This window comes from Haliotis rubra, unplaced genomic scaffold, assembly GCF_003918875.1.
Source record: "Haliotis rubra isolate DU_JTF1 unplaced genomic scaffold, ASM391887v1 Scf451, whole genome shotgun sequence".
NCBI classification, from domain to species: domain Eukaryota; kingdom Metazoa; phylum Mollusca; class Gastropoda; order Lepetellida; family Haliotidae; genus Haliotis; species Haliotis rubra.
Genome location: NW_025767137.1, coordinates 535,191 through 562,841, shown reverse-complemented (window position 1 = coordinate 562,841; position 27,651 = coordinate 535,191). Strand labels below are relative to the sequence as shown.

Genomic DNA, 27,651 nt, shown 5'->3' with positions numbered 1-27,651 from the left:
TCCTGTACAACACACCTAGAATTCATCTCTCTGCTTGACAGTCCTGTACAACACACCTAGAATTCATCTACACTGCTTGACAGTCCTGTACACAACACACCTACAATTCATCTACCTGCTTGTCCCTAGCAACACATAATCTAGAATTCATCTACCTGTACAGTCCTGCTTACAACACACCTAGAATTCATCTACCTGCTTGACAGTCCTGTACAACACACCTAGAATTCATCTCTACCTGTTTGACAGTCCTGTACAACACACCTAGAATTCATCTACCTGCTTGACAGTCCTGTACAACACACCTACAATTCATCTCTCTGTAATTTGACAGTCCTGTACAACACACCTCTGCTTGACAGTCCTGTACAACACACCTACAATTCATCTCAGTCCTGTACAACACACCTAGAGATTCATCTACCTGGAATTCATCTCACTGACAGTCCTGTACAACACACCCACAATTCATCTCTCTGCTTACAGTCCTGACAGTCCTGTACCTGCTTGACGGTCCTGTACAAGCCACTTGACAGTCCTGTACAACACACCTAGAATTCATCTTCTGCAGTCCTGTGACAGTCCTGAGTACAACACACCTACCGGCTTGCCTGATTCATCTACCTGATTACATCTACCTGTATGACGGTCATACATCACCTGGTCCTCTTACGGCCCTTACACCTGTAGAACACACCACACCATCTTCTGCTTGACAGTCCTGTACAACACACCTACACCATCTACCTGTATGACAGTCCTGTACACCTGGTCAACCTAGAATTCATCTCTTAGCTTGACAGTCCTGTACAACACACCTAGACCATAATTGACATCCTGTACCTAAGATTCATCTACCTGATGACAGTCCTGTACAACACACACCTACAATTCATACCTGCAGCTTGACAATGTAGGTGACATTATCTGTGTACAGTCCTGCACCAACAACCTGGAATTCTACCTGCTTGACAGTCCTGTGATGGGTTTTACGAACACAACTACACCTATTCATTCATCTACCTGCTTGACAGTCCTGTACAACACACCTAGAAGTACCTGTTCATTCATCTACCTGTATGACAGTCCTGTACAACACTACCTACAGAATTCATCTACCTGCAATGACAGTCCTGTACAACACACCTAGAATTCATCTCTCTGCTTGACAGCCCTGTACAACACACCTACAATTCATCTCTCTGCTTGACAGCCCTGTACAACACACCTAGAATTCATCTACCTTTATGACAGCCCTGTACAACACACCTAGAATTCATCTCTCTGCTTGACAGTCCTGTACAACACACCTACAATTCATCTCTCTGCTTGACAGTCCTGTACAACACACCTAGAATTCATCTACCTGTATGACAGTCCTGTACAACACACCTACAATTCATCTACCTGTGTGACAGTCCTGTACAACACACCTACAATTCATCTACCTGTATGACAGCCCTGTACAACACACCTAGAATTCATCTACCTGCTTGACAGTCCTGTACAACACACCTAGAATTCATCTACCTGCTTGACAGTCCTGTACAACACACCTACAATTCATCTACCTGTATGACAGCCCTGTACAACACACCTACAATTCATCTACCTGTAGCTTGACAGTCCCTGTACAACACACCTAGAATTCATCTCTCTGCTTGACAGCCCTGTACAACACACCTACAATTCATCTCTCTGCTTGACAGCCCTTTACAACACACCTAGAATTCATCTACCTTTATGACAGCCCTGTACAACACACCTACAATTCATCTCTCTGCTTGACAGTCCTGTACAACACACCTACAATTCATCTCTGCTTGACAGTCCTGTACAACACACCTAGAATTCATCTATCTACTGCTTGACAGTCCTGTACAACACACCTAGAATTCATCTCTCTGCTTGACAGTCCTGTACAACACACCTAGAATTCACTCTCTGCTTGACAGTCCTGTACAACACACCTAGAATTCATCTCTCTGTATGACAGGCCCTGTACAACACACCTAGAATTCATCTACCTGTATGACAGTCCTGTACAACACACCTACAATTCATCTCTCTGCTTGACAGTCCTGTACAACACACCTACAATTCATCTACCTGCTTGACAGTCCTGTACAACACACCTAGAATTCATCTCTCTGCTTGACAGTCCTGTACAACACACCTAGAATTCACCTCTCTGCTTGACAGTCCTGTACAACACACCTACAATTCATCTACCTGTATGACAGCCCTGTACAACACAACTAGAATTCATCTACCTGTATGACAGCCCTGTACAACACACCTACAATTCATCTACCTGTATGACAGTCCTGTACAACACACCTACAATTCATCTACCTGCTTGACAGTCCTGTACAACACACCTACAATTCATCTACCTGTATGACAGTCCTGTACAACACACCTACAATTCACCTCTCTACCTGCTTGACAGTCCTGTACAACACACCTAGAATTCATCTCTCTGCTTGACAGCCCTGTACAACACACCTAGAATTCATCTCTGCTTGACAGTCCTGTACAACACACCTAGAATTCATCTACCTGGGTAGTCCTGTACAACCAGGGGAATTCATCTACCTTTAAAAGCCACTTGCCACAGGCAAGTGGACTTTGAAAGTAACTTTCATGAGTAATTTGCCACTTGCCCTGATTTTCACATAATCATGATGATGTAATTATGAAGAAACATCAACATGGTATTTTGACGCTAATATTTACTGGACTATTTACTAAAAGTGATAAATAGAAAGAAAACAGTCTATACCTTTGTATCATACTTGAAATTTAATTGATACATTTTGAGCAGATATGAAATTAAATCCAAAGGTTATTTGCAGTTTGAAACCATAAGTAAAAATTACCTAGTAGCCCACCCCTAAGTAAGATACCATTAATTGATTGCCAGTCAAAATGAAAACTGACTTAGTCCGGGCTTCATCTACAATGGGATTTTGAACTGCTGACACACACCTAGAATTCATCTACCTGCTTGACAGTTCTGTATAACACACCTACAATTCATCTACCTGTTTGACAGTCCTGTGTAACACACCTAGAATTCATCTACCTGTGTGACAGTCCTGTGTAATACACCTAGAATTCATCTACCTGTGTGACAGTCCTGTGTAATACACCTAGAATTCATCTACCTGTGTGACAGTCCTGTGTAACACACCTAGAATTCATCTACCTGTGTGACAGTCCTGTGTAATACACCTAGAATTCATCTACCTGTGTGACAGTCCTGTGTAATACACCTAGAATTCATCTACCTGTGTGACAGTCCTGTGTAATACACCTAGAATTCATCTACCTGCTTGACACCTGTTTAGCTTTGTCATTGAAATCAATACAAACATGTCTCCCTGCCTCATTTTGATACACCTTGCTGATCCAGTAAGGCCTAAACAATCAATTTGTTTGTTTCACAAGACTCTACAACATAAAATGGAAACTATGTGTAACTGAATGTATGTGTTTTTTATCATTTTTTTTGTTTGCATTTGCCAGTCCACGTACAACCAAAACAGAAAGACTACCATGTACTACTGAAGATATTTGGAACCATTGTGTCATAAACCATTTTTTTTATTTATATGTTTCCTAAACTAAGAAACATTCACCCTTACAAATTTCATTCTTTATTCCTTCTGAACTTTTCACACACACTCAAACATTTTGTACAAAACTTTTTTATAAGGCCTTCCTGAGTCAAGTATTTTGCGATTAATTCCCTCAATACTCCAGATTCATATTTTGATCATACAGGGAAACTGTCAGATGTTATCAGAGGGCAAATCAATGTTAACAGATGTACCATATTGCCATGCAGTCAGTGTATGAGTCAGGTTTTACACTCTCAAATATTTCTTGTATGGAGGTCACAGAAGATCTAAACTGGGAGGATATTATCTTGAAACAACAGCAATGAAATATTGATTGTTTTCATGTATGTAATATTTAATAAAATGTGTGAAAGGAAAATCAAGTTGTTATATATGCAGAGGATTATTCCTAATTAGTGCAAATATATTTGTGACATTACGACTTACACATAAGTAGCTACTCAGGAGACATGGCAATTTCAACACAATATTTATAAACTAAACACCGCCCTTCAGAAAACTCTCTACTGAAACATTTCAAGAGCTTTAGGCTACCTAACATCAGCTCCTAAAAGCCTTTTAATCTCAAAACATTCAAAGAATTTTAATAAAATATATAAAAAGAAATTTTTCTGTTCATCTCAGCGAACAAACCTTAGCCAAATAATGGTCCTGCATTATGTCTTGGACACCCAGTGGTTGATAACGTGAACACATATTCAGTCCATCTGAGCATAGTGACACACAGACATGTCCAATATTTGGATCACACAGTTTTCAGAATTGGTCTTCAGAAACCCGTGCTTGTCGTAAGAGGCGACTAACAGGATCTGGTTTTCAGGGTCTCTGACATGGTTGGAACATGTCATCATATTCCAGTTGCACGAAATCACTGGATTGCCTAGTCCAGAGTCAGTTATTTATGGACCGCCACCATATGGTTGGAATATTGCTGAGTGCGGCGTTAAACAACAAACCAACCAACCATTATGGTGTGCATTAAAACAAGCACTACGTGCAGGTGACCCATCTTGTCCTTCCACCAAAAATACTTGAAGTCTTCAAACCTAGTCCTTAGAAGGCAAATAATGGACTTTTGAAAAGGGAATTGGCAGCCAACTTTGCTTTCTGGAGACCAGTTCTTTTTGGCATCCATGTTGGAAATTGGTGATTAATAGTTTTGGCAGCCATCTTGGATTTTAGAGATTAAAATTCAAAGGTGATGACTGTGCAAACTTTTGTGCTTGTATCATCATTTGAACAGTTCTGCCTTTTATCTGCTTTACTATGTGTGGTTACCTGAAGTGAAACAGGGCAATCTCGGTTGTACTGGCTGTGTGCCTGGATCATCTGCCGTCGGCCTGGGCACTGTCGGATCCGGAAGTGAAACTGCGTGTCTCCCATACAGCCTGCAGGAAAACATAGGAACATGAAACATAATGGCCATGTGTGTCAATAGTGTCACAGCTCAGGGCAGCAGCAAGAGTGATAATGAGAGACACTGTGGATTTATTGATCACATGTGTTCAGCCATACCACTGACACAGCAACATCGCTACAGCAGCAGCAACAACTGGCAGACCATGAAAGGGGTGCAGGGGTGCAAATATTACATTTTTGGAGAACGCTTGTTGGTAAATGTTATTTTCAAAAAAAACTGACAATCTAGTCTGTAACAGATGAACCGGTGATTGATACTATGAGCATTGGCAAACAACACAAGGGTACAATCATACCTAGACTTGCACAAGTCTCTAAGGTAATAATTAACAGTTTACAGGATAATTAGTAAAAAACATAAATATCCCCTCACAGACTGGCATCCTTAGACTGTAAGCTTATCTAGACTTACCTCTTTAAAGGATAGAATTACTATACATCCATGGGCTTTGCATTCAGCTAAATCATACCCAGTCACCACAATCGACTGACTGACCGAGTATGGTTTTACGCCGTTTTTAGCAATATTCCAGCAATATCACAGCGGGGGACACCAGAAAAGGGCTTCACACATTGTACCCATGTGGGGAATCGAACCCGGGCCATCGGCATGACGAGCGAACGCTTTAACCACTAGGCTACCCCACCACCCCCATCACAATCGACACCCCTTTATTATTGTAACATATGGTCTTTTTGGGATTACACTTTCTCAGTAGAGTACAGCTTCTAGTTCGTTTGCTATGTTGATTCCCATTCGGAATTCGATCCCTCACTCTCATATATACATATCCACCCCTCTATGTTGTCACCTCTTATGACTGGTAGGGCTGGACGATTCACCGATACATCACGATACATTTAAGTTTGATACAGCTATCGTATCGTCGACTGGTGTATCAATACAAAATAATACACGACCTTTTTTCAAAACAGTATAATCTTAAACATGTTAAAGTTCCTATTTAGAGAAAAATATGCAAGTATGATAGAATTACTTTTTTGTTCATTACAATAGTGCTATTGTTATACACAAATTCCTTGAAATACATCATTTTAAATCTTAATACTGTGTCATTCTTTCAAGGTGTATGTATCGTGATACGTATCGTATCGCAGGTAAATATCGCGATAAGTATCGTATCATGACATAGTGTATCGGCCCAGCCCACAGACAGCTTGAGATAGCTTCTAATCCTGAATCCCTGAAATGTCAGTGTCAGTCCCCCTTATAGGCTTTCTCCACATTATAGCTGGGTTTTGTGCTCCCCATTTTTCAATACCCTGGTTCTATCTCTGGTAAAGACATGGGTGAGTGGGGTTTGTCAGACATAGATGTCATCAACATTTAGCCACAGCGAGGGATACTTGACTGGATACATATTTTGTATCCATGTTGGAGTGAGTGAGTGAGTTAGTTTAGTTTTACACCACACTCAGCAATATTCCAGCTATATGGTGGCAGTCTGTAAATAATCGAGTCTGGACCAGACAATCCAGTGATCCACAGCATGAGCATCGATCTGTGCATTTGGGAACCAATGACATGTGTCAACCAAGTCAGCGAGCCTGACCACCCGATCCCGTTAGTCACCTCTTCGGAAAGGCCACCAACAAGTACCATATTTTAACGCGAGCATGACCTTCCTCCTCGGCGTGACGCCTAACCACTACACCAATGGAGCGGTGCCTTTTGTGGAAAGCATGGGTTGCTGAAGATCTATTCTACCCCGAATCTTCACGGGTCGTATCCATGTTGCAAATAACGACCATGGAGATATTCTGTGTCCCATGAGCAAGGCAAAATTTATTACTCAAATGGAATTTTCGTTCAGATAAGACAAAAGAGTATTTCAGCTAGTTTCAGAGCAAGATTCTTTCTAAAAGTGGGACCTAAAATTTAGAACATATTATATGTGTGATAGCCACATTGCAGGTCCTATTGTTTTTAACTGTAAGAGGAATATGAAAAACATTTTCAGTTTGTTTTCTTTCTGATACTTCCCTTTATAGCTTAACTCCTCAGAAACACGAACATGACATCAAAATTCCCATATGTTCTCTTTCTGCTTCAAACTTCCTGCTGACTTTACCATGACACCACATCGTGATCTAGATGTAAAATGAAACCTAACCTCCAGTAACAGAAAAATGTTGTGTTTGTACTTGAAACATGTAGCATGCATATGTGTATGTTTATACTTGAAACATGTAGCATGTATATGTGCATGTTTGTACTTGAAACATGTAGCATGTATATGTGCATGTTTGTACTTGAAACATGTAGCATGTATATGTGCATGTTTGTACTTGAAACATGTAGCATGTATATGTGTGTGTTTGTACTTGAAACATGTAGCATGTATATGTTGTGCTTGTACTTGAAACATGTAGCATGTATATGTTGTGCTTGTCCTTGATACATGTAGCATGTATATGTGCATGTTTGTACTTGAAGGCCACAGATCCATTGTAAAGAAGCTGTATATTTCAGTATGGTGTATGAGTGGATGGATAGGTGGATGGATGGATGGTCAGGTGGATGGATGGACAGACAGACAGGAGGGTGCATAGATGGATGGATGGATGGGTGGGTGGAGTGGATGGATGGATGGGTGGATGGATGGATGGATGGATGGATGAAGATGGATGGATGATGGATGGATGGATGGATGGATGGGCATGGATGGATGGACAGACAAATGTGTGTTGCATGTGATGGATGGATGGATGGGTGTATAGATGGATGGGTGAGTGGATGGATGGATGGATGGGTGGATGGATGGACAGGGTGGACAGAAGGATGGACAGATGGATGGATTGGATGGATCAGTGGATAGATGGATGGATCAGAAGGGTGTATAGATGGATGGATGGATGGATGGATGTATAGATGGATGGATGGATGGGTAGATGGATGGATGGATGAATGGATGGATGTTTGGATGGATGAGTGAGTGGATGGATGTGGATGGATGGATGGTTCTTCAGTGGTACACTAACGACCAATGCCACACCGTCCACAACAACCATGACCTTAGCAACACTTGGAGACAACAGAGTGGAATATTTTGAATACCATGACAGCAAAAGCCACTTGACATCCACACACATTATTTCAGAAGTAGGTACTATGCCTTACACCACTTCCCCATGTCAACATCACGTGACGGGTCACGACTGATCTATAGCACGTCGGTGCAACATCAGCTGTTGAACATTTACTTCTCCTATAGTGCACTGATCAATACTGCACACATGCACACATCACTTGAAGTTTGGCAAATAGTTTCACTGACACGATTCAGTTTGTTAAATTCACCTTCTACAACTGCTGTATGTGGTAATCATATCAGTATTACAAATTTCATATATCAACATCAGTCCAGGAACACTGTGGATTCCATACAATCTAAATATGAGTGATTGAGTGAGTGAATTTAGTTTTAAGCCGCACTCAGGATAACAACATAAGACAAATTAACTCAGGTGAGCACGAGAGCGCAATCTTTCAGTGAGTTAGTGAGTTCAGTTTATGCAGCACTCAGCAATATTCCAGAAACAAGAAATGAGGTGGTCTGGCCTAAAATAAATAAATCTCACTGTGTGTCGCACTATCCTTGCTGTTACTGGCATTTTGCGTCCAGTGATTCAATTTGAGCAGTAAGTGCATAACGAATCAATAATTAATCCTGTAGATATTTGATAATGATTAATGGCTACCAGTAATTACAATCAGGAATAATGAGTCCGTAACGTGAAACAAGATTTATCAATCTATTGATTGTAAAGTTGACAGTGAGGCTGAAAAACTCAATTATCCAATGTTTACCATGTCTACACAGCTATTTAGTTTGAGTGAACGTAAGATCTGCTCCAAGACACACCAGTCTCATTACGTCCTGTCAGCTGAACTTCAGCTGTAAGGGGCCATGATAAATGTAGAGTTGATTGTTCATTTCCAGCATATATTGTCACAATGAAAGCAAAGGAGCATGTAATACAGATATCATGAAAATCATTACTTTCAAATCGATTAGATAATTCCAGTGGACGTTCAGAGTTACAACAGTGATGGCATCTGCAACATGATAAACTGATTTTGAACATTTATGTATGTAGTTAGTGCTTTGTGGAACAAATTTTACCCCGTTTATAATCTCCATTAAAAGTTTTATAATGTAGACAACTTCAAGGTCAGGACATCTGTGGGTCTCAAAAATGGCCATTTGTAAATGGTTTTATCATGTGTAATGAAAAACAAGGTCATTGGGAATTGACAGAACAGAATCAGTCATAGCTATGTATCACTATGAACTGGGGGCGATGGGGTAGCCTAGTGGTTAAAACGTTCGCTTGTCACACAAAGACCCAGGTGTGATTCCCCACATGGGTACAGTGTGTGAAGTCAATTTCTGGTGTCCCCCATTGTGATGTTGCTGGAAATTCAGGAATAATGCTAAAAGCGGCGTAACACAAAATTCACTCACTACTATGGGTCTTTAATTTCAGAATTACAATGACATAAGATTAGAAATGGTGCCATCCAAATGTATGATCAGATTAAGTTTTATATACTTTTAGTGTATGTAGACTATGACCTAGATCAAGGACTTAAACATTTCCAACAGTCTGAACAATTTCACACACTAATAATCAGTAATTTCACACATATTAATTTTCAGTCTGAATGAATAATTCCACAGCCTGTTCAATATAATCCAGTCAAGACTATATCACAACCATATCCTGTGTGAAAATGGAGTCACAAGGCTCTGTAGCTCACTTTAATGATGAATAAATAATTGTGGCCATATCTAAAGTCACGTTGGGCTTAAAGACCAAAACTGTGCCAGATCTGCAGTCTTTTTACGTTCAGAGGATATCTAAAATATGTTTGTTAACGATGGACAGACAGACAAACCACAAACAATCGGATGCACCATGAGTGAGTGAGTGAGTGAGTGAGTGAGTGCTACAATCAGCAATGTTCAAGCTAAATATGCTAAATAACATGTCACTCATTGTTAACATACTAAATGGCATTGTGTTTTCATAAATATGTGTGCCTGGAAATCTTGGTATACAAACAAATAGTTCCTTTTAAATTGAAAAGGGGCCCAAGCGAGACGGGAGAAGAACCTGAGGAAATCTAGACTTGCTTCAATGGGTTGGGTGAAAAGGGAAATAATGCAGTTCAGGGACTATGACTGACTGACTGAGTTGAGTTTTACGCCGCTTTTAGCAATATTCCAGCAATATGACGGCAGGGGACACCAGAAATGGGCTTCACATATTGTGCCGATGTGGGGAATCGAACCCGGGTCTTCAGCGTGATGAGCCAAAATTTAACCACTAGGCTACCCTACCGCCCCTCGGGGACTATGAGACAGACAAGGATTAACATTACTATAAGCAACATTCCAATAACATAAAGGGGTGGTGGGGTAGCCTACTGGTTAAAGCATTTGCTTGTCACACCGAAGACCTTGGTTCAATGTGTGAAGCCCATTTCTGGTGTCCTCCGCCATGATATTGCTGGAATATTGCTAAAAGCGGCATAAAACTAAACTCACTCACCCTACAACATAACAGGTGGTAATACCACTGTGGCCATATCAAACAGACCCTTTGTGTGACAAACCATTGCTTCAACAATTAAGTTACCATGACACTACTGAATTGAAAGGTGGGTGTGGTCATATGGCCAATAAAGACCAGCCAAATGATCCATATAAATCCATATAACCTGAACTGCAATGTTTGTGTAATTAGGGCTTCCAAACAGTGTCTGCTGGATGTATCTTATCAATATGTCAATGAAATGGGTCCTGCAGGTGACAAGACCAACCACCGCTAACACTCTTCTTCTCAGCATCCTGATTGATTCCTAACTAGGTCAATATGGTCTGGATCATCTGGTTCTGACTCGATAGCCAAACAGCCGGACTGATTGATATATCGAGTAACAAGCCCCGACTCACAAACATGGGAGTCCCAGGAACCCCTAAGTATTAGTTTTAAGGGTTTCTAGGCAATATGAGGGTCCTGCGGCAGTGTAGAGAACTGTACGCTCTGGCAATTTCTTTAGAGCCTCGAATGAAACTTTAATCACATGGACTGATTGATGAAATTATGCACTTTACTGCTCTTAAACTTAAAGAAACAACCAAACACTTACCAAAGTCAAAGATGTGTTGTGGGTACAATGAATAATATTGTGCGTCCATTATCTACATTTGTGTGTATTGCACATATTGTAAACCATGATCTACAGTGAATCCACAAGTTCAGGGTACCACCTAGTCTGTCTCACAGTCCCCTGAACCACATTAGGCTACCCTAGCCCCTCTACTGTTGTGCCCTATATTGCACATAGTGTAAAACCCTAGGGCTCCTTTTCAATATAAGTAAAGATCCACAACTTCAGGGTACCACCACACACATCCTGGCCCACATTTCACAGAGCTATGTACAACTATGTGTGTCTGAAGCCAATGTTGATGAATAAGAGTTCTGATCATCCTAGCGCTAAGATGGCATTGTGGAACAGGGTCAAGGTCACAGATTCCGATCAGACAAACTCTGGCTTAGGTAAGGGTCAACTTTGTGGCTCAACGACTCCTTTATTCAGGCGATACGATGTTTCGATACAGATTCTTGCATCGTTGTCAAGCAGGTATCAACGATTCATAAATCTGTATCAAAATAGTTGTTCATCCATAAAGTTTGTCCTTATCTGACTCTCCATCTCCTAAAATGACACCCAAAGAGTGAGTGAGTGAGTGAGTGAGTGAGTGAGTGAGTGAGTGAGTGAGTGAGTGAGTGAGTGAGTGAGTGAGTGAGTGAGTGAGTGAGTGAGTGAGTGAGTGAGTGAGTATGGTTTTACGCCGCTTTTAGCAATATTCTAGCAGTATCACGGCAGGGGGACACCAGAAATGGGCTTCACACATTGTACCCATGTGGGGAATTGAACCCGGTACTTCAGCGTGACAAGCGAACGCTCTAGCCACTAGGCTACCCCACCGTCCCACCACTCAAAGAAGTTAAGCTCACGCTGCTTGGCATGAACACCCCAGCTTGTATACAGGGTGCACCCTTATAATTCACCAGTGTTACTGATGTCTGATGATTTTGAAAGTCCAACTGCTACACACAGTGTCTGAAAAGCCACAAAAGCCACAGAGTCTTCACTAAATGGAAATTTTAGCATCAGTTTACTGACTCATGGTATAGTGACAGAACAATAAAACTGATTATTTTGTAAAACTAAAAAAAGACCTTTGAAGATATGAAATTTCATGCTGTATTATTTCAAGCTCATGGACTTGGCTAATGTTTACAATTGAATGTTTTGCCATCTAAATGTCCATCTTAACCATGGTGATACTTCTTTGATTGACAGATGTTTAGGAGATGAAGAATGAGGACAATTTTAATGGTGTCACCACTTGCTTGACAACGACATTAGAATCTATGTCGAAACGTTGCCTATACAGAATAGAGAAGTTGTATATCCATAACAACTGTCGTCAGACTTCATGGTGATACTGGCAAATGTACACGTCTGTGGTGAATTATTAATATACAATTGATATTGATCAATTTGTATCAATACAATATTGACAGTGCCAAGTTACCAACAAATCAATATACAATGACACACCTTGTCACGCACCTGTAATGACAACATGCACATCCAAAGGGCCCCAAAATTCAGATATAATTTCTTCCTTTGGAAAATGAAATCTAAATGATATATTCCGAACTCAGTACATTTAAAAGGGGTAATTTTTCATAATGTTACCAAACTTAGGCTGAAAGGCTGAAGACGCTCTGCCCTCATACCATGCAAAGTTGAAATATTTGATGACTGTATTACAGACTTAATGTAGTTGTCTCATGTCTTAATTTTGTCTTTTATCAGTATTCAAATTATACAACTTCAAACAGTTTTGATGTTCATACATGCTTATTTCACGCACACTTCAGTACAGTATCCAACGAACAATGTCTTGCTGCTTTATAGAAATTACATGAAATTGTTATTCATACGTAATACATTTATCTGTACACACCCAACCTGAACGTACACCTACTGAACTGAAAAGAACAAAAAGATAAAAAAAACAACCCAAAACATAACCTGCTATATTATTGTGTTGAATAGTTCAGGTGACAATTTAAGGTAAACAATTTGAAGATCTAAGCTGGACGTTCTGAGATGGAATATGCTGGGATACTAATAACATCAGATATTAGCCTTCCCTTTCACTGCCTTCTCTCTTCATGCAACCACACCCATCTTCACATGCATATCACCTGCCCTAGTTTGATCAAAGGACGTCCATGTAGTGTGTATAGGAGTGACTGGTGTGTATGACAAAGTCAGCAGTACATACAAGCTGGGTTTAAAGTTAGTCGCCACTCACGACAAACATGGGTTACTGAAGATCAATATTCTAACCCGGACTTTCACGGGACGAACTCCCCATGTTCCTACATCACATGATAATACTGCAGCTGAGTATTTTCAAAAGAAATTTGTATATATTTACTGCTATAGTAGTCATGTATTTTGTGTGTTTGTTTTTCGTAATGATAGACACAGGGATGAGTGTGGAAGGTGACATGACAATGTATTATTAGTGTGAGTTCACATACATACCTGAGTTCGAATCAGGAAATGACAAGTAACAGATGTTCATTTTCTGAAAAATACAAACAAAGGTTGGATGAATCCATGAAAGTACCATACAGTAATCACTGCAAGTATGAAGTTCATGCGTTTGTTATTCTGCTACGAAAGATTTAATCAATATGTTCCGGTATCTCATATAATGGTGACCTGTTTTCATTTGATGGCCATGCATACATTTAATTGCATCTACCTATGATAGAGTTGAATAGCATGACATGAAATTTAAAAACAATAAAATAACAATAGGCTAACACAAAGCACTAAGCTATTAAAAAGCAACACTACCTGAAGAAGATAATCTATGCAAATATTGCTCAATGTCACATTCCCAATTCTGCATCTGCTCAACATTTTGAAACACTGTCCCATAAGATTCCTGCTTCACAGACATAATAACCACAGTATCCAAATTAAGAATGAATGTCAAGGTCCTTCTTATGACCCTGACATTGACAGTTCAAAGGTCATGGTCTCTATATTCAACCAAACCAAATTACAAACCAAGACAGGAAATACTAGTTCGACTTCATGTCAGTAAAACCCAGCCCTGTTTCAGTCACTACCGTCCTACCAACATTGCCCTTTTAACCACACTCCAGCGCAGTGATGACTTAGCATAACATCACTGCCACAGGCTAATTTGCATATCATGTGACCCGGACTTTTCTCTTGTTTGTAAACAAGCGCGCATATTCATAATAAGAAGAGACTGGCCTTACGCAAGTTTTTCGGCACGCTCTTCACAATGTTTTACATTGTTCCATATATATTCTTCCACAACTGCGACAGTAAGGTTTATGACAGTACATATTTAGATATCAAACTGGCTGCATTGTTTGCTCTCCGTCAGCTCCGATGACAGCACGTTGAGCCGTACAACCTATGTAAACAAAGGATCGCTACGCAAATCGAAATAGTGTTACATGTTTTAGGATATTTTCTCAGTGAAACTAAACCATTCTATCAAAGATGTTTAATTAGATGTGTAGCCTCGTCAAAAATAAAAGAGTTAAGAAATATGTACATTATATTGAATATACGGTGCAAGATGTGACGAATCGTCACATCTTTCTGGCCTGTGGCAGAGGTACTATGCTGGCTGGCCGCATGGAACTCTGGGTAGGAGAGTGCCTTTTAACATGACCTTTGACCGATTTACTACTGAATGAATGGCTGTAAAAAACTGTGGATATGAAGTCACATTACTTTTGACCTTTTCACCCACATACTATAAATAAAGATAGTAAGAAGACAAAAAATAATGTGTCAAACCTGACCTAATGGGTGTGTCATCAAATAAATGGAAGTAGGGCTGTCCTTGAAAACTTAAAAAAAAAAAACTCTAAGATTGTACACTGTAGAATTAGTCTGTGGTATTTGGTAATAACAACACTACTGAATATCATAAAAATGTGCCATTTTATCAATACAAGCATGTGTTAATCTCATTTTCTCATTCATTTCAGGTTCGCGTTAATTTCATTATTTCCATATGCAAAACATGGTTGAAATTGTATATATTTCTTAACATAATCACTCACAAGCCAGTGCTATCACATGTCAACAAGTTGTTTTTGTACCTGTTGACATTCTCGTTTCATTTTCATTGGTTTAAATGTTTTCTGCCCCAAATTTATGCCCACATTTATTTTGAATTTTCATGGAACTGTAATTGAAAATTTTTATTATCAAAACAATGAAAGTATTATTTATTTATTCAGATTCTTCACACCTGCTGCTACAATGAGTATTCTAACTAGGTCACGTGTATTGCACAAGTCGTGTCACATGTGACTGATCTGTGACAGGTCAAAGACAGATTGCTACTTATGTCATTTAACACACTCAAATAGCCTGGCAATCAATAACATCTGACCTATTTTTTATAAATGGCGACATGAATCCCAGGCGCTTTTGATGAAAGTATATTACTCTGTATATGTTACAAATGATTAAAATGATTATACTTAATCTGATCATTAGACATACATTATATCAAATTACAATCCCAATTAATACATATCTCTCCAAACAATACAAGGAAACCATTAAACTGACTGACTGACTGAGTTTGGTTTTACGCCGCTTTTAGCAATATTCCAGCAATATCATGGCGGGGGACACCAGAAATGGGCTTCACTCATTGTACCAATGTGGGGATTCGAACCTGGGACTTCGGCATGACGACCCAACGCTTTAACCACTAGACTACCCCACCGCCCCGAAACCATTAAAGCGAGTGCCAGTACATCATTTTAGATAAGGGAAATAAAATACATTTATATTATTACAATTAGGATAATGATCAAAGTAAAACAGAAATGCAGTTTTTTTAGATTGTGAAATGAGGAACCTGTTATATACTAGTGTTGGGAATTGGTTTAAATCTCATACTTGATGATTGGTTCATTACAACCGATCAATCATCGAAAAAAATTGGTTAGCGTCATTTATCAAATTTTCCTGGTAATGTTTCTTAATGCACAAAAGATCAAGAAAAAAACATGTAGTTCTTTCGTTTTCTTTGCAAATTGCACAAAATGCATTTGCAAATTTCACAGCTTTAAAGGATGACTAGGAACATGAATTTCATGGAGTCTTTAAAATAAATTCAATCATGAATTGGAAGAGCTTGTAGTACTAATGAAATCTAACAGACAAAGCCAACCTTGTGAAAACTATTGTTATTGCAAACGAGTGTTCCAAACTTGACTGTGCTCGATTATGAGAAAACATGATCGATTGCTTGGTCGTTTTGTCATTGCGACCAATCTCGATTATTTCAATTAATCGGACCACCACTAATATATACTGAACATCATTGAAAACACACCACTTATAAAAGTTCATATTATTAAAAGCATGTGTAAGGAATTGATATTTTTTGAGTGGATAATAACAGATGGACGACTGACAAAAACAACAACACAGAAAAGACGCTCATTCATTGAAATGTTCCACAGTCAGAAAGGATCAATATCGCGTGTGACCGCCATTTGCATTGACACATGCAGTTCAACTTCTCCTCATTGAGTCAATAAGTGTCTAAATAGAGTTGTTGAGGATGGCATTCCACTTCTGCAGTAGTGCAGCCTCAAGTTCCCGGATGTTTCGCATCTGTTGTCGCCGCGAAAGACTTTGACCAATTTCGTCCCACAAGTGCTCCATGGGGGATACATGGACTGTGATGGCCAATGAATAACCTGGATGTGTTGCTGGGCCAGATACTGCATGGAAAGTCTTGTGTATGCCCCTGCGTTGTCCTGTGTTAACCTCGGCATCTCTGTCCTCGTTTCACAATTGTTAGTGAAGCAATGAGAATCGGTTCTCATACACCTGCTTTTAATGTCACAGTCAGTATGCTTTCAGAATGAAATTCGCGCTTTTTTCATGGCGTGGCTGAATGTTGATGCATTTTGGAATTAAGAGTCATACTGTGGACAGGAATTTGATCCTAAAGCATTTTTTCAACTGGACATGCCCTTCGACTTCATGTTAGTTATATTCATTGATCATTGTCAAGCTGAAATCCATCTTGATGAAAATATGGACAAATTTAGACGGGTGCGTTTTCAATGATGTTCAGTATATATTACACAAAGGAGGCTGTAGAACACCCATTAAATTATCTATTACATACAAAAGAAAGGATCCAAGATAATCTGTTCCGCATTAGCCAGAAACTGCAGTATATTGCAGTACTGAAGATGTGTTTTGGAGATTTTCAAACATTATAGTTTCTGGATACATAACGCGTTTTTAGGGATAACAACCTTTTACTATTCTTTATATGACGTTTCAGAGCTAATTCTCGCTCCTTCATCAGGGGAATGCTCAGCCAGTGCATGGAGTGAATATAAGTAGATAAAAACATGTTTGCAAGGTGGATATGTAAAAAGATAATAATATATTGTAATGACAAAGCCATGAGTGGCAGTGGGGGTTGTTAATGTACAAAGATAACTTTGTTTCTATAGCTTCGGGGTATGTATTACAGATTACTAAATTTTGTTGCTATCTCCCTGTTCCCTTACAAGATCATCAAATAATATTCCATATACTAGTATGTTATACATAAACATTACAACCTGGTGTGAATTATCATATGTAAACAATATTCTTAACAAACCTTCAATAAAAAAAATCCAATTAAAAAAATTAAAACAAATATATCCAATTATTTCACAAAATATTTGCCAGAGTAAACCTTCTCACACTTATTTGTGAGTGAGTGAGTGAGTGAGTGAGTGAGTGAGTGAGTGAGTGAGTGAGTGAGTGAGTGAGTGAGTGAGTGAGTGAGTGAGTGAGTGAGTGAGTGAGTGAGTGAGTGAATGAGTGAGTATGGTTTTACACCGCTTTTAGCAATATTTTAGCAATATTCCAGCAATATCACGGCGGGGGACACCAGTAAAGGCCTTCACATATTGCACCCATGTGGGGAATCGAACCCGAGTCTTCAGTGTGACGAGCAAACGCTTTAACCACAAGGCTACGCCACTGCCCCACACTTAATGGGATGTATTATCAGGGGTTGTAATAAAGTACCAGTAGCTCTGTTTATTCAGTACATGATGGCATCATTTATCATTTTAGATTCACATATCGTCGTCGTCATCATCATATTCATCATCATCATATTCATCATGATCATCATTTATTTTATTTGCTGGACTTGATGTTCTCATAAATGGTTTAAATCCAAATCATCATCATCTATTATATGCTGGATTAGTTTGTTCTCATTATTAGGTCAAATACAAATCTGAAATTTGGAATAGATCTTCAAAACAAATAGGCCTGCCACGTGCTCTACAAGGCTCATCGCCACTGTGTTGTTTGAGAAAGTCTGCCACATGCTGACCTGCAAATTCCCCAGCCAGAAAGTAGACACATAAAAGTGTAGCATACTGTATAAGTCTGTTGATGATATTGATTGAGGCCCTCTCTCAATACAGCAAGTGTGTATGTAAAGTACTGCCTTCCATAACCAAACCAAAACAAGACAGGCAAGCAAAGCTGGACAGACTGGAAACCCTTTGATACCAGATTTTCTCTGTCAGTTTTCTGAGGACTTAGATTTTTAAGGAATTACAGCTTTTCTTCAAATTACTCAAAAGTTTATAGTTGTGAAGCCTCCAGATGTGCTGACTTCATAATTTGTTATTATCCACCATTGTACCAGGGCAATAATAATCAGATTCTGATTAAGAGCCGCGAGCAATCACTTGGTGCTATAGAAGATGACTTATTATTATTATTATAACTAATAATCACTGATCGCCAAACTACACTATGAAGTGCTAAGAGGTTTCATGTCAACCCGTGAACCCACTTTTTTCATCATATCCCTTTCCAATGACTTCTTAAATCTATAAATTTGAATATGCTTGAAAGACTGCCAAAACCATGAAGACTTAATTATATACAGAGACTTCAGGGAGTATGTCTGTTTATATGATGAAACAAGTGATCGACGTCCTTAGCACTGATCCACCCAGCTGGGCAAGATGAAATGCCATCCACCTTCAGTTATCTTTTACGACCAGCATAGGTTTCTGCAAACCATTAGAATCCTTGAAACTCATGAGGATAAATAACATACGAAGACGAGTCGCCATTCAAAAGGGCAAAATGCATGTCATATTTTAAATAGAATTATTTGAAACAGTTTATTAATGGAAGAGTCAACTACACTTTCTTCTTACCTCTTTCTCTGTGAGCTTGATGTGGCTGGGATAGATGAGCTGAAACCAACAGGAGGAAGTATTAATAACCTAATGGAGGTGCCGTTTGTACAAGGTCAAAACAGTTGTGTTAAGACAATTGGACATTTTGATACAATTACATGTACATGATTATGATGCCTCTTTGTTTGTATCTTTATTTGTTGTTTGTTTAATGCCACACTCTGCACTATTCTGGCTACATGATGACAGCCTCAGGGGTGGAAATAACTTTAAAATTGATAGTGTACTCCGGTACAGTGGCACATGTAAAGTCACTTGCCCTGATAAATTTCCCACTATACCGACCATTTTCTTGCTGATTTTTTAAATAAACAACATAATTAACATTGGAAACTCAACTGGACACCGGTACAGTGTGATATACAAATTTGCTTGCCCGACAGAAAAAAACACTGGACTCGGACGTCGGGAAATGGGTTATTTCCACCCCTGAGCCTGTAAATAATCAAGTGTGTACCTGACATTCCAGTGATTGGCATCCTGCGCATCAATCTACGCAATTAGGATACAATGACATGTGAAAACCTGCAAGTCTGACCACCCAATCCTGCATGGGTTGCTGAAGACCAATTCAAACCTGGATCTTCACTGGTAATGAGATTAAAACAGCTGTGCTAGGAAGTGCTAGGGCTAAGACTATATCCTGCTAGTCACCATGTTGTTTCAATTAACCAACAATGTTTATAGCTCCTTACAGTGATGTCACTACCAAAGGTGTACATTAAAAACACTCATCCCAATGCAAATGAACAGAGAGTGGAAAACAACAAAAAAAAACTTAGTCGAAATGTGCCTCTGTTCACCCAGCTTGGAATAGGTACAAGATTATAATTAACTACACATCTTGAGTTGTATACTCCAAAGGGAGTTGAAAATGATAATAGAAAAGCTGATGTACCCTCTGGTCAGGGAATAAATAACTGCAATTGTGCGGTAGAGGTGTGATGATATGATGAGGCCGCAATATGATATGTATCCCGATGATATGTTTCAGTATGATTTTTATCTTGACAAAAGTACTTGTTTTGTATTATCTCCCTTCCTGCTGGTAAATCACAACCGTGAACAACATGTTCTTAAATTTCACAAAGCGAAGTTGGATCATTGTATGGACAAAACATATGAACTTTGGGGCACAATGAAGATTCTGCTGCAAAATACTTGAAAATCTGCATAAACTGGTTTTAGTGATAAGTGAGGCATAAAAATGTATGACATAATAATATAATGTAACATAGTGTCTGATAAGCAGATAAATATAAATACTACTCTACATACCACACTGAAGAAACTTGAAAAAAACAAGAACAGGATTTTAACATTTAGAATATTGAAAGATGAAACTGTTAAGTCTTAGAGCTTCCTCATTGTTTTGGAGAACATCTTTATTGCTTACAAAAAAAAACAAAAACAAAAAAACAATAACCAAATCAAGAAACGTTTATCATCATAATGGTGAGTACTTAACTTGGTGGTAAATATCAGTGTTTATATGAAAAAATATCTGAAATAGCAACACCTCATAATAACAATCATGATTAAAAGTATTCATTGCCTGTTGATTATTTGCATACCACAAATAACAGAGAGTCAGTAAATGTTGTTTTGTGCTATCCTATATCATGACATCTAGTCTGGACCATACAAACCTGTGGTTGATATAATGAGCAACAAAATGCATATTTCTGTTCCAGTATGACGACACAATAAACCAGCAAAACATTTGGAGTGAGTGTTGTTTTATGTCACGTTTACAGATATTCAGCAACAACATGACATGGACACCAGTATATAACGGCCATCACATGTTGTACCATGTGGTGAATCAAACCCAGCCCTCCAGGTGGTAAGACTTCCGCCCGTATCCCCCAAATTTTAACGATGAGGAAAAATTCCTCTGAGAGGCATTTTCAGTTAAAGAAACATGTTAAACTCATCCTTATCAGATGAGGAATATATACATTCAGGTGATATGATTTGACTAGAATGAAATTTAAGGGGGTATACGGGATGTCTTTCCTAGTCTCCTATAATGACAAGCATACTTTAAAGAAGTGCTAATATGCTCTGACTTCTCATTGTGCTTTTAATTAAAACCCTTACCACTAGCCTAATGACAACATTTCTTTCTGAACCCGTTTCTAATGCTGTCAATCAGATATATTCCATTCATATTTCAATTCCAGCAAGTGTACACTCTAGTGCGGATATTTCCACAGAACAATATTTCACAGTCTTTACTGAATTACTACAGCCGTTTTGTTGTGACAGGTTTAACTGTCAGGTGTCATATTCCAAAACTGCCAGTGTCACCGAATCAGCAGGTGCGTGTTTACACTACAGCAATACTCAGTTAAACACACCTCCATCGCCTGTCCAAGTTCCAGGTCAAAAGTAACCACGCAGGCACAATGCAACCAGTTGGAGAAGCGATCCCAGGGTAACATCGTTGGCGATTTTACGCTCTTATCTTCCTGCCGAGATGAGAGAACACCTTCTACCTCCTCCATTGTGGAAGGCCTCTATAAAGTTACATACAATTTTCCTGAAAACAAATTATTTAAGTTTTACGCATGACCGGTCGTCTAATGGATTGTTTAAACACGTGCATATATTCAAGTCAAATTTAGCTTTGCAAAATCCCATATTTTTATCCATACAAATAGATACCAGATATAATCAAACTCATGCTTCAAACGCCCTAGTTGTAAGCCCCTTCACAATCTTGTGAATTTGTTGTGCAGGATAACGCCGTAGGGCTTGAAGATTTCTTGGACATATGCTGCTTTCAAATGATGGTACAGATATTGAGCTACTGACCTCCAAAATATATAATAGACCCGTTGATACAAAACCCAATATATATACTAAACTTCTACAACATGTGCGCCTCAAACAAATGCCTGCGTGAGTGCCTGCGTGAGTGTGTCCGTGTGCGTGTGTGTGTGTGCGTGTTATTTTGCTTTTATCTGGGATTTTCACAGAAGACCAATGTTTTCAACACGTGTATATTTCTCTCACAGACAGAGACAAGCTTTATGTGCTTACTGTGGCTGTACAAAGTTATATAAAGGGAAAGAAATACAATACACTGTTGGATTTATTATTAATGTTCAGATACTTTGCATCGAGAGACCTTGGGGATTTCAAAACTGTTTTCCAAAAGCTTGGAATGGAAAAGATTAACCAAACACTCTGTAAGAACTGAACCTAATCTCTCCATTTTCAGTTCATTCTGACTTGGGCTGTTGGCGAGTTAGACTAACAACTAGCCTCTGATATGAACATATTTTACAGCAAACAAGAGTTCATAATAAAAGAATATATATCATGTACATATAATGAAAAGGAGCCCTGATACTTTCTTCATTTTCAGAAACTATGGAAATCTTGGCTTGCGTGGTCTTTCTTGGATATGTTTGTTTCAGGGTCTGTATGCCAGACTATTGGCGAGTGTAGTCCTGGGATTTCATTTTTAAAGAAAACAAACAACATTGATTTTCCTTACATTCATTAAAACATTATTTGTTGGACAAAATACTGAGCCCTTTCTTCCAAGGCAGTCCTATTTAAAAGCTTAAAGATTAGTTTTTTTCGTCGTCGTCGTCGTAGTAGTAGTAGTAGTAGTAGTAGTAGTAGTAGAAGTAGTAGTAGTAGTAGTAGTAGTAGTAGTAGTAGTAGTAGTAGTAGTAGTAGTAGTAGTAGTAGTAGTAGTAGTAGTAGTAGTAGTAGTAGTAGTAGTAGTGGTAGTAGTGGTGGTGGTGGTGGTGGTGGTGGTGGTGGTGGTGGTAGTAGTAGTAGTAGTAGTAGTAGTAGTCGATTCAGTAGGGTTATTTGAAGTTTGTGTACTTCTACATTTAGTATTATATCTGCTGTAGCTGCCACTTGACGGTGGATTGATTGTGTTTGAATCAAATAATCAGGGACAGTGCGAACACAATCGAGATTGATGAAGGTAAAGCATGGTGTGGCTACGGAATACATCAGGCTATATAATTCTTGTTTATCTAATTTACTTTCACATCTAAAACTGATAATAATTAACTGAAATAATTATTACAAAATCCCCCAAAATCATTTAAAAAGCAATTTCAATGCTGAGAAATATTAATGAAGTAAACTGACAATGCAGAATGGGCATCAAATGATCATTCTGCGTGTAGTTCAACTGATGCCCGCGAAGCGTCTTTATGTATGTGTGAATAGTCGCGAGGGAAATTCTATAATGAAAAATACTAGTGGCCTTCACCTTTAGCTGGCAAAATTATCAAAACAAATCATTTATTACTTAAGAAAGAGACTGAATTGGTCCTATTCAGTGTGTTTACTTACTTTCCTATCGAATTTGTTTCAACTGAAAGTGTTGCCGTGCGAAGAATGAGAAAGTTATAAAATTCCGGGTCAGAGATTATGTTTAGCAATTTTCAACATGGCCGTCTCCTAAAAGAAGTGCAAGATGTAGGGAAGAATGGTATGCACGCTTTCTCTGTTTATTTTGTTCGTCTTCTTGTGTAACTGGTTGACACAGTACTCAGGTATACTGGAGTTACTTTCGTAACGTACACTCTGCACAGATTGTGGAATTGCTTGATACACAGGTCTTTGTTTTGACCGATTAATCTTGAAATGAACTTGCCTCCTGAAAGGTAAACCGTAATATTTGACAGTTCTTAGATCAATATGTCGCCAAATGTGGAACATTACTGAAATGATTGAAATTTACTAATGTTTGTACATACATTGTTACAAATGAACAGAATGACGAAGGAACGTTCTTAGATCGTGAGTGCTGCGCTATGAAATGTAAGAAATTTTGACATGGTCGAATGCAGAAGTACAGATTTTGTATATTGAACATATACCTTATTATATTGTGTGTATTTTCATGGAACCCTCCCAATTTTATTTAAGATGTTTGTTTACTTCATGAACTCTGATCTCCAATAGTGACATGTCTTATTTGAATCATTGGTTTTTGAATGTATTACATGCTTTTGACCTCAGGCACTAAGATACATTACATTGAACCATCTTGCTTACTTTTACTCTTAAAACATATATGTACCATGTGTACTAGTATTCTCTGCAAAGTCAACCTGTGATGTATATCACTGAATCAGTTAGTTCACAGATGTCAGGAGTCATGCAAGTTATAACCAGTGTAAAATTCATTCACTAAAACTGTTGCACAATCAACTGGTTGAAAGTGTTTTCCTGTTGTTAGATCAGTGAAAATTGCCATTTTGGTATTGGCAACGACACTATTCATGAGACTTAATAAAAACAAAACTTATATTACTTGTAAATTGTCTTAAACTAGCAGACAAAGAACTCACTGAGGGTTAATGTATATTCACACCTGATCTTTGAGTTGGAAACAACACCTTCCCCATCGTTATTTTGTAATAATTAGTGCTGCATAGCCTAAGGCAGCAGATTCATCCACTCCAGAGAAGATTTATTGTTATTATTTTGCTATGTTGTTTTTCATTTCATTTGAATTTTCAAATCTTCAACAATATGACATAGGCACAGTTCCTGAGATGGGAATCTGTATGTGTTTCTCTGAGAATCACATTATAGTTCATAGATACATATAAGCTTGCAGCTTGATCTGTCCTTTCTGTAATGAGTTTTGTGGGCTCTTGGCCTGCCTACTGAACACATTTGTCTGTCTCACGTGGACCTCCTGATCACAATTTTTGTCACCAAAATATTATATGGCAGTACAGCAAACTGATGATGTCATCTTGTCATCAAATGTGATAAATGAATTATACATGCAGACTGGATCGTATATCATATGTGATGCATATATTTGCAGTTTATAATAATAAGTTTAATTTTACAAAGATGACACATGTATTGTTTAGGATCAGCAACAGGATATATCTTCATATGCATTTTATGGGTGTATTCTAAAACTATATCAGCTGATGTTTGATGTACATAGATAGGGACATGCCTTTTTTCCTTGTTTACAGACCCATTTTTTTCATTTCTACTAATATTTCCACCAGCATTTGGTATAAGTTACAGTTATGATTATGAGTAAATGACTATCTGATGATGAAATCCTTAATCAAGGCTGACCACATAGTTTGAATTTGCAACTTCATTTCTCTTCCAGTTAACTAAATGAGTGATTTTACGAAATCAAGACCGGGTTTCTGATATCTTAACAATATTTACTGAAAGGTCAATGCTTCCTGAATCCAAATGCTCATGGTGGCATCCCACATTTGAAAACCAAGAATGACCAATTACTTCCAGGGACTGTGGGGTAGCCTAATGGTTAAGATGTCAGCTCATCATGCTGAAGACCTGGGTTCGATTTCCCCCATGGGTACAATTTATGAAACCCATTTCTGGTATCATCCGTCATGATTTTACTGGAATATTGCATAAAGTGGCATTAAACCATACACACTCACTCACCAATTACTCCCAAGATCTCTTTATGTTGTGTTCCCCAAAATGTTGTTATATTTTGTGTAATGAAGTGTTTAATGCTGGCTTCTTCAGTGCTTCCGGACTGTTCTTGTTGATGTATATTTAAGTACTGTTGTTCTTCAGGTGGAAGGGGAGGACAAGTTGCGACCAACCATGTCGGCCTTGGCCATACTTTCTTGTCGACCAAATTCGCACCCATTCCAGGAAAGGCACATATCTTTGCATGAAGCCATCAAGATAGGCCGGTCAGTGGCCCGGGCTCGACCTGCTGCCAATAATGGAATATTTGATTGTAAAGTACTTTCCAGACATCATGCATTGCTGTTTTATGAAAATGGAAAGGTGAGACTTTATTTCCATTTATAATTACACTTGTTTACTTTGTGCAGTGGATAGAGTATACCCCTAAGTATGGAGGACTGGTGGTTTGATCTCCTGGCTGTATCAAACCTAAGGACGTCTGTACTGGCTGTTAACCTGCATGGTACTTGGGGAGCTGTTGGGTAGCCTAGTGGTTAAAGCGTTCGCTCACCACACAGAAGACCTGGGTTCGATTCCTCACATGGGTACAATGTGTGAAGCCCATTCCTTTGTCCCCTGCCATGATATTGCCGGAATATTGCTAAAAAGTGGCATAAAACTAAACTCACTCACTTACTCCCTAGGCATATGAGATAAACAAGGACTGGTCAGCTTGGATTTGTCTGTGCTTGATTGGGTATCCATGTTAAACAGCAGCATGGTATCTCATTTGGGTAACTCAATGAAAATACCATAAATCTGGATTAGTACAAGGTGCTTCACACAATTGCATGAACATCACAATAGGAGTGATCTAACCCAATTTCACCTCACCAATTTTTGTTTCTACACACACTACTGACTCCTCCACAATGGGAAATTTAAGTTAGAATGTGTCCCTCGTAACATATCCTTGGAAAGAGGTGACCAAACGACAGCGTCCTTGTGTCTTAACTGACCGTGCATTGTCTCCGTGCATTGTCTCAGTGGCATAGGACAACACTCCAAGTACCATTCTCAATTCTACCATGACTTCAGTAAATGGATTGTGATTGGTTAATGAAAGTCATTCAGAGGTATATAACCATGTTATATACCTCTGATTTTCCAGCACAGTATATATCTTTTTTAAATCTTAATAGCGCTGTTATGTTAGAATGGAGATAAACATACAGTAAATGAAGTGTTGGAAAATCAGAGTATATAACCATGAATATACAGTAAGGTATAACTTATAATAGCTCTAAAATATTGTTTTAAACCTCACGCTATTATAATTTTGTTATATACCTCTGATTTTCCAACACAGTATGTTTATCTCCTAATTTTTCAGGCTGTACTAATATGAGCCCTGTCATATAAGTAGAATATTGCTGGGTACATTGTTGGGCAACAAAGAAAACATACAACTGACACAAACAGTAGCACTTTGTTGGATACATCCTCTTGTCTGTAGTGCCCGATATCCCAATGAAAATCCCTGTGTGCTTGTCATGTTGAAACTATTTTTATGATGGAATGAATGTATTAGGGATGGACCATCTTCTGGATGCAGTGTGATGAATACACAAAAACTGTCCCTTCACCAGTGTTTACAGTTTGTTAATTATAATGAGAACAACTAATCTGGCATCTAATAGATGATGATGATGATGATGATGAT

At 38.6% G+C, this 27,651-nt stretch overlaps 2 protein-coding genes across 3 annotated transcripts in view; one reads left to right on the top strand and one right to left on the bottom strand.

Moving 5' to 3' along the window:
• Positions 1-22,023, bottom strand: part of LOC124289918 (protein DENND6A-like) — a 49,007-nt gene extending 26,984 nt beyond the window's left edge. For both annotated transcript variants that reach the window (XM_046726589.1, XM_046726590.1), the window contains exons 1-4: positions 21,878-22,023; positions 19,473-19,511; positions 13,735-13,777; positions 4,926-5,035 (exon numbers count right to left, since the gene is read on the bottom strand). In XM_046726589.1, coding sequence (XP_046582545.1) covers positions 4,926-5,035; positions 13,735-13,777; positions 19,473-19,511; positions 21,878-21,961 — 276 coding nt within the window. In that variant the 5' untranslated portion in view covers positions 21,962-22,023. The remainder of the gene's footprint in view (positions 1-4,925; positions 5,036-13,734; positions 13,778-19,472; positions 19,512-21,877) is intronic.
• Positions 22,024-23,782: 1,759 nt separating this feature from the next.
• The window catches only part of LOC124289917 (sarcolemmal membrane-associated protein-like), a 96,545-nt gene continuing 92,676 nt past the window's right edge, over positions 23,783-27,651 (top strand). Inside the window, 2 exon segments of the mRNA XM_046726588.1 lie at positions 23,783-23,985; positions 26,091-26,309. Of these exon segments, the coding sequence (XP_046582544.1) occupies positions 23,983-23,985; positions 26,091-26,309 (222 nt within the window). The 5' untranslated portion in view covers positions 23,783-23,982.